The sequence below is a fragment of the Schistocerca gregaria genome, chromosome 1 (assembly GCF_023897955.1).
Source record: "Schistocerca gregaria isolate iqSchGreg1 chromosome 1, iqSchGreg1.2, whole genome shotgun sequence".
NCBI lineage: Eukaryota > Metazoa > Arthropoda > Insecta > Orthoptera > Acrididae > Schistocerca > Schistocerca gregaria.
Window position 1 is genome coordinate 219,724,729 of NC_064920.1, and position 20,419 is coordinate 219,745,147.

A 20,419-nucleotide genomic window follows, 5' to 3' on the forward strand; every position below is an offset into this window, starting at 1 on the left:
ACAAATTTTGATGCAAAACCTTTTAATATGACACTATCTTAGAATCAAGGTATATCATAGATCCATGAGGGAAACTTGAGACAAAGTTCAGATCCCGAATTTCGAAATAGTTTACGGCTGCCAACGGCCTTGCCGTAATGGTAACACCGCTTCCCGTCCGATCACGGAAGTTAAGCGCTGTCGGGCTGGGCTAGCTCTTGGATGGACGACCATCCGGTCTACCTAGCGCTGTTGGTAGGCGGGGTGCACTCAGCCCTTGTGAGGCAAACTCAGGAGCAAGAGCAACTTCATTGAGAAGTAGCGGCTCCGGTCTCGTAAACTGACGCATGGTCGGTAGAGGGGTGTGCTGAGTGCTGACCAGATTCCCCTCCATATTCGCATCCAGTGACGCCTGTAGGCCTTCATGAACTGTTCGGGCGGGGTTTAGTTTTTTAGTTTATGGCTACGTGTCATCTACATCTACATGAATACTCTGCAATTCACATTTAAGTGCTTGGCAGAGGGTTCATCCAACCACTATCATACTATCTCTACACCTAAACGTTTCTGTTCGAGCTCTGATTTCTCTTATTTTGTTATGATGATCATTCCTACCTATGTAGGTTGGGCTCAACAAAATATTTTCGTATTCGGAAGAGAAAATTGGTGACTGAAATTTCGTAAATAGATCTCGCCGCGACGAAAAACGTCTTTGCTTTAATGACTTCCATCCCAATTCGCGTATCATATCTGCCACACTCTCTCCCCTATTACGTGATAATACAAAAGAGCTGCCCTTTTTGACACCCTTTGGGTGTTATCCGTCAATCCCACCTGGTAAGGATCCCACACCGCGTAGCAATATTCTAACAGAGGACGAACGAGTGTAGTGTAAACTGTCTTTCGTGGACTTGTTGCATCTTCTAAGTGTCCTGCCAATGAAACGCAACCTGTGGCTCGCCTTCCCGACAATATTATCTATGTGGTCCTTCCAACTGAAGTTGTTCGTAATTTTAACACCCAGGTACTCAGTTGAATTGACAGCCTTGAGAATTGTACTATTATCGAGTAATCGAATTCCAACGGATTTCTTTTGGAACCCATGTGGATCACCTCACACTTTTCGTTATTTAGCGTCAACTGCCACCTGCCACACCATGCAGCAATCTTTTCTAAATCGCTTTGCAACTGATACTGGTCTTCGGATGACGGTAAATTACAGCATCATCTGCGAACAACCTAAGAGAACTGCTCAGATTGTCACCCAGGTCATTTATATAGACCACGAGCAGCAGAGGTCCCTTGTTCTAGATTATCATGCCAGATCATTCTAGATAATTCTGGCGTGTGTGCTTGCGCGTGCTGCCTGGCCACGTTAATAGAAGTATAGCTGCACCCCCCTCCCCCCTCCCGCCTGTTTTAGAGAGTATGGGCTCTGTCTGACAATGGGCGTCAACATTTTGTCTCCCTTGTCTTCGCACAGTCGGACTGTAGGCTCGTGCCATTACTAGTAGCGGAAATAGCGCATCCTATACAAGTTCTATCAAACAGAGACAAATTCGCGGATATGTTAAGCGTGGAAGTGCTATTATCGACGTAAACTGCCCCTATGCCGCGAACGAAAAACGCTCGCTGCCTGCCTCACGTGGCATCAAAAATGAGTTGGCAGCACCAGCGGAACACGTCTCTAAGGACCTCGGTAACTTCAGTTGACAAGACAGCTGGGAGACGGCTTCAAGGCTGCAAAAAAACGTTGCGCTTATTTTTACAGCCGACGCAGAGTAGTGTAGCAACAAGAAAAGCACCAGCTAATAACTAGATTGCTCGTAATAAAGGGATAATTACAATTACGCATCTGTATGGGGTTTATACGTGTCGTGTAAGAAACGTTGATTTAACAAATAAAGTTAATGTGTAAACAAAGTCTCGTACTTTATTTTTACGTCACTGGGAAACAATACCAAAGTCGACGATTTAGCGACAATTATTGGCTAACACAATTTCTGAGTTCAGTCTGCTTGTGTTCGTGTGGGCTTAGTTTGACAGCCCGAACCACCACTGAGCAAAGAAACGGTGTCTTCGACTATTGCAGCTAGAAACGAAAGGGACGAATGAGGTCAATGACGTCTTATTACGTCTGGGTGCATGAACACACCTAGTGGAAATGGTTGCGAGCTAGTGAGAATGACAGACTATGTGACAGTGAGATAGCAGCAGCAATAGGAAGGAAGGAATGAGGTATTAGCATTAAAAGAAAGCAAGAGGGCCACAGTGAGAGGAGACCGTATTAGTGAGACGAGGAGGAGGCTGAAGCTGTGACATGGGAGATCAATGTCACACACATATGGAGATGACTTTGAGTTGGGCTGAATGATTGAGAAGGGCAACCGTAAGTCAATGGGTATGAACGACTTACAGCGATGGACTAGCGGGTATGAGTGAGTAGCAGTTAGGGCAGTTTGTGGGAGTTTGACGTAAGATGCTTGTTTCCCCCTTCATGCTAGACAAGTTTCGTTCTTTGTAGTTTTTTCGTTTGACGCTTATTTCGTGAGATATTTGGTCTGGTCACGATCAATGGACCACCCTGTATATAATCAACAGCACCAATTCAAACCTGTGAAGGTCTTCTAAACCTCGGATTTGCGTGACAACTTTGCAGCGCTTCCGACGAACGAATCTTTAACAATGCCTCGAATAGACCTTTCTCATATACAGGGTGTTACTAAAAGGTACGGCCAAACTTTCGGGAAACGATCCTCACACACAAATAAAGAAAAGATGTTATGTGGACATGTCTGGAAACGCTTAATTTCCATGTTAGAGCTCATTTTAATTTCGTCAGTAAGTACTGTACTTCCTCGATTCACCCCCATGATTTCATACGGGATACTCTACCTGTGCTGCTAGAACATGTGCCTTTACAAGTACGACACAACATGTGGTTCATGCACGATGGAGCTCCTGCACATTTCAGTCGAAGTGTTCGTACACTTCTCAAAAACAGATTCGGTGACCGATGGAGTGGTAGAGGCGGACCAATTCTGTGGCATCCACGCTCTCTTGACCTCAACCCTCTTGACTTTCATTTATGGGGCATTTGAAAACTCTTGTCTACGCAACGCCGGTACCAAATGTAGAGACTCTTCGTGCTCGTATTGTGGACGGCTGTGATACAATACGCCATTCTCCAGGGCTGCATCAGCGCATCAGGGATTCCATGCGACGGAGGGTGGATGCATGTATACCCGCTAACGGGGGACCTTTTGAACAGTTCCTGTAACAGTGTTTGAAGTCACGCTGGTACGTTCTCTTGCTGTGTGTTTCCATTCTATGATTAATGTGATTTGAAGAGAAGTAATAAAATGAGCTCTAACATGGAAAGTAAGCGTTTCCGGACACATGTCCACATAACATGTTTTCTTTGTGTGTGAGGAATGTTTCCCGAAAGTTTGGCCGTACCTTTTTTTAACACCCTGTATATCCAAATACTCTCACCCCCCTACCTTTAATAATGACATCCTGAAGTCAAACTTTGCTTCTCCTCTGATAAGCAAAATGTTGGATGCAGAACATACAACAGTCTATTCGTCCATCTCAATGCTAGCCACTAGGTTGCACTAGGCACAGGGGAACAAGTTACCACGAACTGAACTAAATTTCCAAAGAATCTGAACTTTCTGCACGTCTCTAGCGCTAGCTTCTGCCTCCATTTGCCAGCAGAGCAAAAAGTGCAAGTTTAGGGCTTTTAGGGTCTTCAGTATGTTTGGGGGAAAACACGGTTGGAAAATGTGGCAGGTCACTTCTCCATTTCTGCACATAGCCCAATTGGCGCATTTGGCATGCAGCTTTGCTGCCTTGCTTACATGCAGCTGGGATCTGCAGCAACAGAGCGAATGTATCAGTGTCCCACACGATAAGGTGACTGATGCGGAGAGACCAATTTTCTTCCAAAGTGCTGGGCAAGTTAATTCGTTTATTCAAGAGAGGCAGGCAGTGTTTGTCGCGTTTCGGCCCGTCGGCGATGACAGTCGAGGCGTACGCCCTGCAATCTTTCTCAAACGATTTTACAGAAACTACTCGGCAAAGAACTTTTGTTGCACTTATCGCTTTATATGCCGGGGTTCATGATGTGCTCTTCATTTCGATAATGGTCATAGCTAATGTGATATTTATATGGAAGTAACACACCGGGCGAAATTCGAAAAGTTTGCAATGAAAAATGGGAGTCGCTGTGATTTTGCTTTTGGTGCAAATTAGATTATACGTTGCTGCATATGAAATTTAGCTAAAATATCTAATTTTTCTTTAGACGTGTATGGTATGTATGTATGTATGTATGTATGTAAGTCACCAGTCTCGAGAAAATTGATCTGATGTAGCACACTCATCTTTGGTCGCACCGCGCTAGTGATAAAGCCGGAATGAAATATCCTCAACATTCCTTATATCTTATAAACGTTTCGAGATATCGAAATGAAATTTTAGCATACGATATCATACAGAGGAGAGTTATTTTGCCATACGGGTTTATACGCAAAACCTCATTACCCACCGTATTATTCCACTAACTACTCGTTTTCCGAAGGAATGTAATTTCTAAGCGCCATCGATGGCTGATGAAATGAAAAATGCTATGAGTCTCGGAACAACGTAAGTGAACATACTTCACTTTAATTTTGCGCCAAGAATTTTCATCTTCAATAAGCTACTGACCTTACCTTTTCCTCAGTTCCTCACCCAATAAACTTAATAAACTAGTGTTGCACAACATGTTAGAGAGATGACGCTGTGTAAACTCCGCTATGTCCCGGCGAAAGAAGTAAATTTTAACATGGCAGCAAGAGAAATATGTAGGTTCTACTGAAAATTATACACTCATAACGCTTTTCTGAAAGTCACAAATCGTCAAAAAGTCAAACGAATATACTACAAAGCTAACAATTTGTCCATTTTTATTTGGACTGTTGAGCTCCGTGGCCGTGGATAATGATATTTCACTGAAAAAATACGGCAACCAGCCACTTTTAATGCGTTTTTTATTTACGCCAATATGCATTTCGGGTTTGCACCCATCTTCAGCTGGCAAATTACATGGATCTTCAGTTACTACAGTAGTACAATCTCGACAGCAGTTTGGATGCTGCAGGAGGCCTGTGCAAAAGCAACGACTCCAATCATTTGCTTCAATTTTGCGAGTTTAAAGTCACACACTATCAGTTGTTCATTTTACTTACATTCTCCTCTCCTTGTTTTTTTTCTTGGCTTTTCTTCTTTTTTGCTACAACACACACTTTTTATCGCGTATTTTGCACAGGCGCACTGCGTTATCCGCCATGTTGTCGACTGACAGTTTTTGTTTACATACAAGTGGTTTACCTATGGACAGAGTTATATTTTTACGAAAGTTTTGAGGTTCTAAGATAAGCTATTGTTTTCTAAATATTGACTTGGCTGATAGAAGTATTCTAAGTACGATGTATACTCTTCTTTGTAGTATTGAAGATAATAAACTAACAAAACACATTTATACAAAGCAGTAATTCATACATTTAGAATATAACAAAGATAGAATTAAGATTTTATAATTAAGATTATGTTTTATATTATTACATGCATTTGTTGGGTTTACAATAGATTATTTCTTGATTGTGCTTAGTATTAAAAAACTTCCCCACTCTACTTATCAAACCACTTACTAAGCACAATCAAGGAATAACATAATCTATTGTAAACCCAACAAATGCATGTAATAATATAAAACATAAAAATACTAATTCTAAAATCTTAATTCTATTTTTGTTATATTCTAAATGTATGAATTACTGCTTTGTATAAATGTGTTTTGTTAGTTTATTATCTTCAATACAACAAAAAAGTATACATCGTACTTAGAATACTTCCATTAGCCAAGTCCATATTTAGAAAACAATAGCTTATCTTAGAACCTCAAAACTTTATTAAAAATATAACTCTGTCCATAGGTAAACCATTTGTATGTAAACAAAAACTCAGTCGACAACATGGCGGATAACGCAGTGCGCCTGTGCAAAATACGCGATAAAAAGTGTTTGTGTTGTTGCAAAAAAAGAAAAGCCAAGAAAAAACAAGGAGGAGAATGTAAGTAAAATGAACAACTGATAGTGTGTGACTTTAAACTCGCGAAATTGAAGTAAATGATTGGAGTCGTTGCTTCTGCACAGGCCTGCTGCAGCATCCAAACTGCTGTCGAGATTCTACTACTGTAGTAACTGAAGATCCAAGTAATTTGCCAGCTGAAGATGGGTGCAAACCCGAAATGCATATTGGCGTAAATAAAAAAAACGCATTAAAAAGTGGCTGGTTGCCGTATTTTTACAGTGAAATATTACTACAAAGCTCCCTTTTAGCGGAATTTTGTTTAGATACTAATGAAAGTGGAGGTGACAGATCATTTTTAAATGATTACCATGCAAAGTGTGGGCTTCACTTACTATTTACATGAAATGCGAGCGTATGCTTGGGTTTGGAGCGGCGTTTCCCCTTCAGCGCTCGGGCGCTTCCTGTACAGCGCCTGCCCGTCACCCCTCCACTAACGTTCTGCCCACGCCTGCCCTTCCCACTGCGCATTTACCGATCGCGGGATTTCACGAGCATTCTTTAACGGTCGAACAATACTTTTCTTCCTGTTGACCTAATGCATTGAACACGCAAGCACTCACCAAACTGGGATGTTATTTCTGTTTCCTACCGTTTCGGTAGCAACAGATTCTTCTCTGAAAGCTTAGCCAGAACATTAAACGCATATTTGTGGCTGCTTTAACTGTTTTCAAACAATTTTACAACGCACGCCAGTAAAAGCTTACATGGACACGACTGACTAAACAGGAACAGCTTCTCCAGTGAGATTAGAAACAAGAATTCCGTTATTTATATTTAGCACAGCAATTAGCAAAAACACTTAAGACTTGGAATCCTTTAGCATGCCTAATTGTGGTGTTTGCGCCACAGTAACAGTTGAAATGATTAATACGTCATTAGCATCAACTTTCAGTGGCATTCAGAACATGTGTATAGCAAGATGACCAGTTTATTTACACATGTGTTCATGGTAACTTAAGACTACAGAGGCCAGTATGGCAGACTCCATCCAAGTAGTTGTTGTATCTGACACATTAGGATCGTCCTTTTTACATAAAAGTTCTAAGTATGCTATAAATTTCGAGATGATTGGCGTGTTACGTCGAAAAGCAATGCGTGCATGTCTGGACAGCCTGCGCAGACAAGACACAGTTGAGTGTTTAGTGCCGCACTCGTTGAAGATTTGTTTGTGCACAGTATTCTTCAGAAACCCAGGTATGGAACGTCCTCTCTGAACTTAGCTACACTAAACTAATTCGTATGAACAAATGAGTTATAATTAAAAATCGATGGGGTTTAAGTAACAAATTGCCAAACGGACTGTAAAATACCTAGTAGTCCTCTCTCTCTCTCTCTCTCTCTCTCTCTCTCTCTCTCTCTCTCTCTCTGAATAAGGTTAGTACTGATTATCTCATTGTGAGAACAAAGTTACACAAAATTAAAAACAGTATTCCTTTAATTTGCAATAAATACAATGTTACTCAATTTGTGCACAGCGTAAGCGTTCAGTGAAACCAGACAGGAATTTGAAAAGAGAGAACAAGAAAGAAACATTGAAGTTTGTCGATTTCATTGTCAGGCAAAGAAACTGGACGGCGAAGAAAAAGTGAAAGGAATATATACTGTCTTGAAAACAGGTTATAAGATAACATAATGTTCAAATGACTCTGACCACTATGGGACTTAACATCTGAGGTCATCAGTACCCTAGAACTTAGAACTACTTAAACCCAACTAACCTAAGGACATCACACACATCCATGCCAGAGGCAGGATTCGAACCTAAGACCAGAGCGGTCGCGCGATTCCAGACTGTAGCGCCTAGAACCGCTCGGCCACTCTGGCCAGCGAACATTATGTTAGCAGCAAGAAAACTATTTCTGTAAAAGACGAATTTAACATTTGACTAAAATTGTGTGGTTGTGGTTGTTGTGGTTGTGGTTGTGTAGCCTTGTACTGAAATGAAACGAGGGCAGTAGGCAGTAAAGAGTTTAGACGAGAAGAAAACGGAAGAATTTGAAATGTGGTGCTACATTAGAGTGCTGAAGATTAGGTCCACGTGGGTAAAGAACGGAGGTAATCTACTGAAGGGAATTGAGGAAAAAGAAATTTATGGGCAAAAGTATCGGTCGGTAGTACACATCCTGATGTATCGATGAATCGTAAACTTGGTAATGGCGGTAAATGTTGTAGATTCTAATAATGAAGTTCAAATGGATGTAGACTGTAGTCGTTGTGTAGAGATGAGGCTTCTACAGAATAAACTGGCTTGGAGACCTGCATCAAATGAATCTTCGGAATGAAAGCAACAACAATAACAAAAATGTTTCAGGATAATATTTCAAAAAACTTAATAACCTGCGCGTTTTGTCCTGTGTTGACGAAAAGTGATGCTAACATTTCGCGGAAATGTAAAGAGATGGTGTGGCCCCATCTTCCTAGAAGCTTTCAAATTTGAATTGCTGATTGTGACGCAATGATTCCAGGTGAGTGGTGAAGGCCTTTTGAGCGGTTACGTGTGCAACAGCAGAGGAATGTTTGTCTTCGGAGTGGAGGTAACGCATATCACCGGACTACGTGATCAGAAACTGTACCGACTGTGCAACTTCCACTAGGAATGCCGACGGCTGGAGTGAAGGGGAACACAAAGTGGCGGATATCCGGGAGGCGGTGGCAGGTGGCAGAGGAATGCCACGCGTTGTTTTGTAATACTGGCTGGGGTGTCGATGCATTTCCGCCACAGCACAAAAACCTACTAGGCGTACAAGTCGGAAGTGTCGGTCAGTGATTTCGCTTTGAACCTCGGCTGCTGGTGACGGAAGCACGTAACCGCAACGCTGAGACACTGGACAAAATATTGTTCTATTTTTATTCTGAATTACTACTGCGTATACAAGCAAATCTGCGTCCATTCTTAGTTTTCATTGCTAACAGTGACGCTACACGATTACTCTGAAATTTACAAAGTGTTCGGCAGAGGCTGAATGGAACCACTTTGACTATTCCTCTGCAGCTCCATTGTCGATCTACACTTGCGGCTAAACCCACCCCTAAATATTTGCGTACGATCTCTGATTTATCTTCTGTCTCACTGGCCATGTTATCGCTACGTAGGTGGCGGTGACGAATCTTCGGAATGAAAGGAGTTCAAAAATGGTTCAAATGGCTCTGAGCACTATGGGACTTAGCATCAGAGGTCATCAGTCCTCTAGAACTTAGAATTACTTAAACCTAACCTAAGAACGTCACACACGTCCGTGCCCGAGGCAGGATTCTAACCTGCGACCGCAGCTATCGCGCGGTTCTAGACTGAAACGCCTAGAACCGCTCGGTCACACCGGCTGATATGAAAGGAGTGTGGTGGAGGGTACTTCATGTAACACTTCCCCGCTTTCCACTTCCAGTCGTGAAAAATGATAGTTTGCAAGCCTCCAGTGACCTCAAGTCTCACTAATTTTACAGGATTATTTTAAGACTGAAGGGATTTCACAAATTTGCTCTAGCTGTCAGAGGGATTGACGCATTACACAAGTACTCCATATGTGCCGCCGCCGCCCTCACACCTTCTGATTCTACAGATGTAAAATACAGGGCGTTTCAAAATGAATTCACGGGTTCTAAGGCTCCGTAGTATTTATTACATTCAACTTAGTTATAAATAAAACACCAAATGAAAGAGCAACTCAGTTCTGAAACTTCCTGGCAGATTAAAACTGTGTGCCGGACCGAGACTTGAGCCCGGGACCTTTGCCTTTCGCGGGCAAGTGCTCGACAATCTGAGCAACCCAGGCACGACTCACGCGCCGTCCTCACAGCTCTACTTCTGCCAGTACCTCGTCTCCTCAGATGGTAGAGCACTTGCCCGCGAAAGACAAAGATCCCGGGTCCGAGTCTAGGTCCGGCACACAGTTTTAATCCGCCAGGAAGTTCCATATCAGCCCATACTCCGCTGCAGAGTGAAAATCTCATTCTGGCAACTCAGTTTTGTTTGTGTGCCTGAACGCAAAGTGAAGAGAAATTACAGCATCAAGGTAAGAAAAACAATTTGTAGTTGCTTCTCTGAAAAAGAAAGGTTCCACATAAACTTTCCGCCGGGATGTGGCACAGAAAATTTCAGCTTAGTCTCTTTCCAACTACACCGTCTCGTGGGAATTTGTTGTCCCCCAAAAAACACATTACTTGTGTTCACATTTCCGCTTAAGTGAAATTTCGATTAATCATCGAAGACGGCACGATCCAGAAAACCTTCATCGCCATGCAGCTACGTTTCAGTTGCAAAGTTGGCACGTAAACCGTATTCTGTTGGCTTTGGGGCTTGTAACAACTGCAGGCGGTAAGGACATAGTTGTAGGCGTCTACTTAAGTGTCCACACAGGTGTCACTGGAAATGCTAATTCACGAATAGCCTTCCGAACTGATTTCTTGGGACTCCGCATGAAAGGCTCTCACTCGTTCAACACGTTGTTCAGTCACTCTTGGCTCGTTCCATTCTCTTCCCTTTGTACAGATAAACAAAACTGTTGGAGTTGCTCTTTCATTCGATGTATTGAATGTAATAAATCCTACAATTTTGAAACAACCTGTAGATAAGTCCATCCCTCATTCGGCGCGACATGTCCCTATCAATCAGTTCAAAAGCACTGAAGATGCGTTCTGGTAGGTTTGTTGCTAGAGGAGGCGAAAACACTAAATTTCCCGTAATCCCACAGAACAAATATCGCATAGGGTTAGGTCGGGAGAGCGCGGAGGCCATGATACCGCGGCCGATCTATTTAGTTCTATATTTCCTGTGAAAGAATTCGTGAACATCATGGTGGAAATCTGGTGTCGCACCATCCTGTTGGTATATGAAGTCCACACTGTCGGCATGCACTAGTGGCGTGAAACCATTTTCCTGCGAGATCAGATAGTCATGTAACGGCGTTTTCGGAGAAGAAAAATGGACTATAAACTTAAAACCGTGAATTTCCACAGATAATGCCATTAATAAACCTCGCCACATCACTGAAATTGAGTTTCTCACAAAACAAATTTTCTTCCATGAGCAACTGCAACGATGTCGAAAATTCAAAGCGTCTGATTTAATAACTGGGAGTCAGGGCTAGTAACAATTGCATTAAAATATTCCTAGATCGTTCAAAGTGGTTCAAATTGCTCTAAGCACTATGGGACTTAACATCTTAGGTCATCAGTCCCGTAGAACTTAAAACTACTTAAACCGAACTAACCTATCACACACATCCATGTCCGAGGCAGGAATCGAACCTCCGACCGTAGCGGTCACGCGGTTCCAGGCTGTAGCGCCTAGAACCGCATGGGTCCCCCGCCGGCTGCTAGATAGTAATGTTTACTATTACTGATTGACTTCAACTTCCGAATGTGATCTCTGCAAGGGTAGTAATAATAGAGTAACAGACAGCACTAAAATGTATGGCGTGGTGGTGGTGGTGGTGGTGGTGGTGGTGGTGGTGGTGGTGGTGGTGGTCTTCAGTCCTGAGACTGGTTCGATGCAGCTCTCCATGCTAGTCTATCCTGTGCAAGCTTCATCTCACAGTACCTACTGCAACCTACATCCTTCTGAATCTGCTTAGTGTATTCATCTCTTGGTCTCCCTCTACGATTTTTACCCTCCACACTGCCCTCCAATACTAAATTGGTGGTCCCTTGATGCCTCAGAACATGTCCTACCAACCGATCCCTTCTTCTGGTCAAGTTGTGCCACAAACTTCTCCCCAATCCTATTCAATACTTCCTCATTAGTTATGCGATCTACCCATCTAATCTTCAGCGTTCTTCTATAGCACCACATTTCGAAAGCTTCTATTCTCTTCTTGTCCAAACTATTTATCGTCCATGTTTCACTTCCATACATGGCTAAACTCCATACAAATACTTTCAGAAATGACTTCCTGACACTTAAATCTATACTCGATGTTAACAAATTTCTCTTCTTCGGAAACGCTTTCCTTGCCATTGCCAGTCTACATTTTATATCCTCTCTATTTCGACTATCATCAGTTATTTTGCTTCCCAAATAGCAAAACTCCTTTACTACTTTAAGTGTCTCATTTCCTAACCTAATTCCCTCAGCAGCACCCGACTTAATTCGACTACATTCCATTATCCTCATTTTGCTTTTGTTGATGTTCATCTTATATCCTCCTTTCAAGACACTATCCATTCCGTTCAACTGCTTTTCCAAGTCCTTTGCTGTCTGACAGAACTACGATGTCATCGGCTTGCTCAATGTACAGATGGAATAACATCGGGGAGAGGCTACAACCCTGTCTCACTCCCTTCCCAACAACTGCTTCCCTTTCATGTCCCTCGACTCTTATGACTGCCATCTGGTTTCTGTACAAATTGTAAATAGCCTTTCGCTCCCTGTATTTTACCCCTGCCATCTTCAGAATTTGAAAGAGAGTATTCCAGTCAACATTGTCAAAAGCTTTCTCTAGGTCTACAAATGCTAGAAACGTAGGTTTGCCTTTCCTTAATCTTTCTTCTAAGATAAGTCGTAAGGTCAGTATTGCCTCACGTGTTCCAACATTTCTACGGAATCCAAACTGATCTTCCCCGAGGTCGGCTTCTACTAGTTTTTTTCCATTCGTCTCTAAAGAATTCGTGTTAGTATTTTGCAGCTGTGGCTTATTAAACTGATCGTTTGGAAATTTTCACATCTGTCAACACCTGCTTTCTTTGGGATTGGAATTATATTCTTCTTGAAGTCTGAGGGTATTTCGCCTGTCCCATTCATCTTGCTCACCAGATGGTAGAGTTTTGTCAGGATTGGCTCTCCCAAGGCCGTCAGTAGTTCCAATGGAATGTTGTCTACTCCGGGGGCCTTGTTTCGACTCAGGTCTTTCAGTGCTCTGTCAAACTCTTCACGCAGTATCGTATCTCCCATTTCATCTTCATCCACATCCACATCCACATCCTCTTCCATTTCCATAATATTGTCCTCAAGTACATCGCCCTTGTATAGACCCTCTATATACTCCTTCCACCTTTCTGCTTTCCGTTCTTTGCTTAGAACTGGGTTTCCATCAAAGCTCTTGATATTCATGCAAGTGCTTCTCCTTTCTCCAAAGGTCTCTCTAATTTTCCTGTAGTGAGATAAGCCTCTACATCCTTAAATTTGTCCTCTAGCCATACCGGCTTAGCCATTTTACACTTCCTGTCGATCTCATTTTTGATACGTTTGTATTCCTTTTTGCCTACTACATTTACTGCATTTTTATATTTTCTCCTTTCATCAATTAAATTCAGTATTTCTTCTGTTACCCAAGGATTTCTACTAGCCCTCGTCTTTTTACCTACTTGATTATCTGCTGCCTTCAAGACTTCATCCCTCAAAGCTATCCATTCTTCTACTGTATTTGTTTCCCCTATTCCTGTCAATTGTTCCCTTACGCTCTCCCTGAAACTGTGTACAACCTTTGTACAACCTCTGGTTCTTTCAGTTTATCCAGGTCACATCTCCTTAAGTTCCCTCCTTTTTGCAGTTTCTTCAGTGTTAATCTACAGGTCATAACCAATAGATTGTGGTCAGTCCACATCTGCCCCTGGAAATGTCTTAGACGAAAATAATGAAATGTAACGTTTACCCCTATGGCAATTTGAAGCGGTAAGTCTTCAGGGACGCTAGTGAAAAGTGAATGATTATCCTAAGTAGGCATGAAATTAACTTAGTCCCTTTATTGCGGGGATATCGTTTCGGGGAAACCGAGCTTTAGGGCAAGAGGGTACTCGTAGCTATAAATATTGAACGTTAATGCTGGATAGATTTCAAAAGTAAGGCTAGCAAATGGAGTTGCTCACTGGGAAGTCTAGGAGCTTTCGAAGAAAAATCATTAAAGGTTTTAACAGGTACTGGTCAGCGAACTAAGGTCCAGAATGAAGAAAATATAAGAAAAGATAATGCGAAACTATTATAACGATACTAAATAATCAGCTAAACCAAAATCACTAACGAGAAGACCCTGCAAGTGCCACAATGCGATTTCCCGGAAATTTGGCTCAGTGGAACGGGGGCCAAAGTAAGCAAACACGTGCCTCGGTTTGTTCGTAAACACTCGACCGTTTGTGAGAAAACGACCGCCAAAGTTTTAGACATAATTGAATTGCCTTTTAGCGCTGAATAAGCTCACCCCGACTGTGGCATAGGGACTAGCGTCGATGCCGCCTCTTTGCGTCCCGTGTTCGAAACCAATTACTTTTGTATTTTGTCTGATTTTTTTATCTACCCACGTCCGTGGAATGTTATTGCTCGTTCTATTGTAAAATTCCAACTGAGTTTCACAATAAATGTACATCTATTACATATCCATGTATAGTATTTTCAACGGTTACTGTCCTTTCCAATTTTCGTTCTTACATTTCATTTCTATATCAGTTCTTAATTCTTACATTTTGTTTATTGTTCAGGAAGATTTGGTGCATTCTCTTGGATGTTACCGATCTTAGAAAAATTCGAAACGTAGAAATCTCGGAAACCAAAAACCTCGCGCGAAAGCAGGTTTGCAACAGCGACCTTTTTTGGTATGAATCTCTGGGAATAAACGCCGTTAATACTGCTGCCTGAATGAACTCCAGGAATTTCACCGAAGAGTTTCAAATTTTTTCCTATCATTTCTTCTTTAAACCAATTACCAGACACATTAGTCCCCGCATAAAGCCAACGTTATTTCAACATTAAACATTCGTCTAACGATCTTCTACAGACATTTGTAGATAAACAAAACAATCAATAATAATAATAATAATAATAATCTGGTTTCGGACACGGGGCGCAAAAGTGAGATGATGCGATGTTAGTTACGTTGAACTGCTTACTCGCTCAAAAGACACGCAAACTACGTCGAAAACTTTGACTGTCGTTTTCTCGAACGGTCGAATATCTACGGAGAAGCTGAGGCACACGTTCTCTTACTTTGGTCACCCTTCCATTATGCAAAGTTTCTGGGAAATCCGGCTATGGCACATACCTTGTTCCCCTCGGAAGATTAGAATATTAGAAATTGTGTGTAGCATATCTAATAGGGGGACCGCTCCTACCAGTCAATACAGATTACGTCCAGAGTTATGGTATATGCAGGTCTGGCCATAAATGAGTGATAGAAGTGGGAGCTTCAGGCGCACAAACGTTTAGGGCAAAAGATGTACTGGGTGATCAAAAAGTCAGTATAAATTTCAAAACTTAATAAATCACGGAATGATGTAGATAGAGGGTAAAAATTGACACACATGCTTGGAATGAGATGGGTTTTTATTAGAACCAGGCGCTCCACGCCATATTGCTAGACGCGTGAAGGATCTCTTGCGCGCGTAGTTTGGTGATGATCGTGTGCTCAGCCGCCACTTTCGTCATGCTTGGCCTCCCAGGTCCCCAGACCTCAGTCCGTGCGATTGTTGGCTTTGAGGTTACCTGAAGTCGCAAGTGTATCGTGATCGACCGACATCTCTAGGGATGTTGAAAGACAACATCCGACGCCAATGCCTCACCATAACTCTGGACATGCTTTACAGTGCTGTTCACAACATTATTCTTCGACTACAGCTTTTGTTGAGGAATGATGGTAGACATATTGAGCATTTCCTGTAAAGATCATCATCTTTGCTTTGTCTTACTTTGTTATGCTAATTACTGCTATTCTGATCAGATGAAGCGGCATCTGTCGGACATTTTTTGAACGTTTGTATTTTTTTGGTTCTAATAAAACCCCATTCCAATCCAAGCATGTGTGTCAATTTGTACCTCTCTATCTACATTACTCCGTGATTTATTTAGTTTTCAAGTTTATACTGACTTTTTGATCACCCGGCATTTTAGGCATCAACCATTAGCTGGAGTACATCTCAGGCAGCCGTTGGCGCCACAGAGACAGAACAGAAAACCAAAGGTCGTGGATCGATACTCCATACGGAAACTTTTTACGTTTCTTACACTGCAAATATGCCGAAATAGTGCCAACTATATTGTATTTATTAATATTTACGTAAAAGTCATGAAAAAGTCACAAAAATTCTAATTGCAAATAAACTGCCACGAACGGATTGCAAGGTCTACTGGGAACGTTGTTTATAAAATTACGTATTTTTGTTTTAAACTTGATTTGTGTGTTTTGATATTCATAGTAAAAACGGGGAAGTAGTAATTGTCGCGGCGTCTTGTACACGTAATCAACGTCGCAATTTTACAACTACATGGTTGTTTTATAGTTTCTGTAGAAAATATCGTTTACATTCATAGTACAGTTGGGAGCAACCCATGCGTAACGTATCATTTCGCCAAATCCTGGCGTGCATAGCTGGTGATAAACAATGTATTTTGATGTAGCCTTCTAGAGATGCCGATAGCTGCTAGGAGGTCGAAATGAAACTGATAAGTCCTGTACGCTTCTGTTACAACCCTTTCTTCAAAAATTATTTGCGGAGTTCTCGTAGACTCCATATTCTTTATTTGAAATGTATTTTCCATCCCAGATTATTTCACCTTTTCATGAGTTTGATGAAAACATAAGTACAATTTCTTGAGAATGATTTCGGTGTATTTGCAGTGTAAGTAACGTAAAAATTGAAATTAAAGTTTTCACGCAGCAAATGGATCCCACTATACGCGAATTATCTTTCTGTAATGTTACTACTGCGCCAACCGCTGCCTGGAAACTACGATAACGTTAGCGGCTCGAGCCTCGCCCCACCCGCGCCGGAAGTATTTTTTTCTAAACGGCTTTTGCTATCTGGAGCTGCCACTTTTATTCCTGACCAAGTCATGCATGTATCACAAATTTGGAAGTAATCGGTGTTGACGAGCAGGCGCGATCCCCTTGGTGAGGTAGAGAGCGTGACTCGGGATAACAAGAAAAACCATGCGGTAAGTCATAAAGTAAATTTCAGTTGTGTAACGAATGTTAGAAAGCTGCGAATAGAAATGACCACGTTACAACAGAGCTACCGCATGCCAGCGGCTTCACTTTTTCTATTTTATCTGCAGAATGTTACCTTCCATCTTACCACGACTCTCCGCTGTCACTCATAACCTGTTATACAGTCAGAGCGCTGTAGAAGTCACCTTCGCTCAGACCGGACGACGAATGTAATTTCAGCTTCCTTTGCAGGCCTTTTTACGTAACTGCGTGCATTTGACGTCATAATTATCGCTCCGTTCTTTTCTCTTTGCTTGCCCCTCTGCCACACACACTGCTCATTAGCAGGTAATTCCTGTCCTCGCATCTAGTATTTCTTGTCCCACCAGTCTATGTCTATTCCCCTGCCATTAGTTTAGCATTCAGTACGTTCCTGATGTCAAAACTATCCTCATTTTGCTTTTGTTGATGTTCATCTTATATCCCCCTCTCAAGACACTGTCTATTCCGTTAACTGCTCTTCCAAGTCCTTTGCTGTCTCTGGCAGAATTACAATGTCATCGGCAAACCTCAAAGTTTTTATTTCTTCTCCAAGGATTTGAATACCTACTCCGAACTTTTGTTTCCTTTATTGCTTGCTCAATATACAGATTGAATAACATCGGGGAGAGGCTACAACCTTGTCTCACTCCCTTCCCGACCACTGCTTTCCTTTCATGACCCTCTACTCTAATAACTGCCATCTGGTTTCTGTACTAATTGTAAATAGCCTTTCGCTCCCTGTATTTTACCCCCGCCACCTTCAGAATTTGAAAGAGAGTATTCCAGTCAACATTTTCAAAGGCTTTCTCTAAGTCTACAAATGCTAGAAACGTAGGTTTGCCTTTCCTTAATCTTTCTTCTAAGATAAGTCGTAACGTCAGTATTGCCTCACGTGTTCCAATATTTCTACGGAATCCAAACTGATCTTCCCCGAGTTCGGCTTCTATCAGAAAAAACTTATTACAGAATGGAGCGCATGTGGCCAAACCTCGAAGTCTAAGATTAAACAAGATTCCGCTCTTGATACTGGACCTAGAAGAATTGTACATAGGTTTTCGTTGGATAGCTGACATCTGTCGTCAAGAGAGTCCAGTTTTTTTTTAGCATTTCGTTGGCACCCTCCCATGGCTCAGACAAACCTGTGACTAATCTTGCAGCCTCATTCGTTCTATACACCCCCCCCCCCCCCTCCCGTCCGTTTTAGCTATTGTCTGTCCTACTCCTGTTAAATAGTAAACTAAGGAAGAAACTGTAATAACGGATTTTATGAAATATCGCAACTTCTTCCATAGCTCGTCTCTTTGAGCGTATCTGCTACACAAGGCAAACACAGATCTGCTGCGACCCCAACAGCGCGTTTCTTAAATTTATTCGGTGCCCTGTTTTGCATACTCGTGATGGGCTTGTAGGGATTTGCTTTAGATGTGCCGTGCTATTCAAGAACCATTCCATACTCGTACATTCAAGTGTGCCATTGATGTTCCCTGAAATTGATTTTACTTTTTCGCGCCGTTTCAAATCTCATCGGACTTTCCTCTACGTAGTTAAACGATGGAATGGTGTCTAATTAAAAATTTGTAGTAAGGTCTTATGGGACCAAACAGCTGAGGTCATCGGCCCCCAAGCCTACCCCGCGCGTCCTAATGGTGTCAAAGTTCGTTACTAACCCTTAATTATGAACAATTGCAAAAGATAAATGTTTACTTAGTTTATTTCGTCTATCGATATCGTAAAGCATACATAAATCCTTCTAAAATATCTACTAGTAGCATTCTTTAAAGACAGACTTCAACTGTTGCAGATTCGCCGTACGAAGATGTGAACGAGGTTTTGATATCTGGATGCCAGCAGGGGACCTGCAAACTCAAGAAGAAGACGGAAGTGGGCCTCGAGTTCAAGTTCACTCCCAGTGAGTACACAGATTATCTTCTGAGATGCGTTACTTAATGTATTCTCTTCCAGTTTTCTACAGCTTAGTGTTAATCCTGAAAAAAAAATCGTAAGTATGAAAGGGGGTGTAGAAAATGTGCTTGTTTTTTCCTATTCTTGTATAGGTCACAAAGTTCCTGAGCACAGATTCTAAACAAGTGTGTTTAATGTCTTTTGTGAAGACTGGAAGTGCACTTCTGAACGTTTAACATTCCCTAACTAAAAGATATTTAGATACAGATTAATCTGGCGCATAACGAAATTACGTTTGTACAGTAGTCCATAGAACAACAGATAAAGCGATTTGATGTTTCTCTTTCACCTTATATGGAACTCTTAAGGTAAAAGGATTGGGATACAATGGGCGATGACTTAATTGTAAATCTTTTACGCAACTAAAAAGATTCCTTTCGTGATAATGATACATATATATTCACGTAAAGCCCAAGAATTGGCAGTAACGATCAGGAAAACACGTAATACATTAGATGCAAACATAAGGGTTAAATAATACTGAAATAGACTTCATAGAATTATCTAGGTACACAAGGTGTCGCGAAGAATGGGAATTGGAGGGGGAGGGAGGGGGTTGGGGGTGGGGGGAGGGAGGGGAGAGGGGGTGGGAGGGAGGGGAGTGGGGGGTGTGGGGAGGGAGGGGGGGGAGAGATGGGGGAACAAACAGCAGGCAGCAAAAGAAAGTGCTGACGGCTAAAAGCAAGCTAAGCAAAGGGCATACATACTGGATGGTGGAAGCTCACACACACACACACACACACACACACACACACACACACACACACACACACTACCAAAGACTTAAATAATTCAAAAAAATTGTTACCGAAAAGTAATACTTGCAGCACGTAGATAGTCATAGATTTAATGTTCTACACAATTTAAGGTAATGTATCTTATTAGCTGAGACCATAAACACATGTGGTGGATGGTGCTAGCGCACACAAAAAAATTATCTTTGAGAGGCCCAAACTCTCACAAGCTTCTTGTTTATCCTGACGGGTGAGCCAAAACAGTGTAGACACGGTGGGCAGGGGGGGCAAATACACAGAAGTCGGAAAAGTAATCCAAGGTTACAAATTCTTACGTGATGGAGGCATTGATTCTGCGTGGATTTTAATGTAAATAACGCATTCTGGTGATACCTCTGTCGTAAACTCAGACGCCATACAAAACACAATGTCAACTGTCTGTCCACAGCAGAGCTGAAGGGCTAGGATCATAGTCGTCAGCGAGAAATAGCTCCACTTAGTGATGGACGAGAAGAAGCCATTGGGCCTGGTCCACTATCTCATGACAAAAGCTCGAACCTGACGTATCTCCCCGACTCCTCCCCTATTCCTCGATATTAGGTAAACTCTCCTGAAATTTGTGGACTTACTTTGGCCATTTGCTGGAGGCTCTGTGAAGACTGCCTGTGTTTCTGATGAACTGTGCGGATCAAAATGAAAAATTACATCATTCATTAC

The 20,419-nt window shown here is 42.0% G+C and overlaps 1 protein-coding gene across 1 annotated transcript in view; it reads left to right on the forward strand.

Annotated features, from left to right (window-relative positions):
• Nucleotides 1–20,419, forward strand: part of LOC126337753 (NPC intracellular cholesterol transporter 2 homolog a) — a 64,487-nt gene that overhangs the window by 37,023 nt on the left and 7,045 nt on the right. Inside the window, exon 2 of the mRNA XM_050001496.1 lies at nucleotides 18,808–18,915. Coding sequence (XP_049857453.1) covers nucleotides 18,808–18,915 — 108 coding nt within the window. The remainder of the gene's footprint in view (nucleotides 1–18,807; nucleotides 18,916–20,419) is intronic.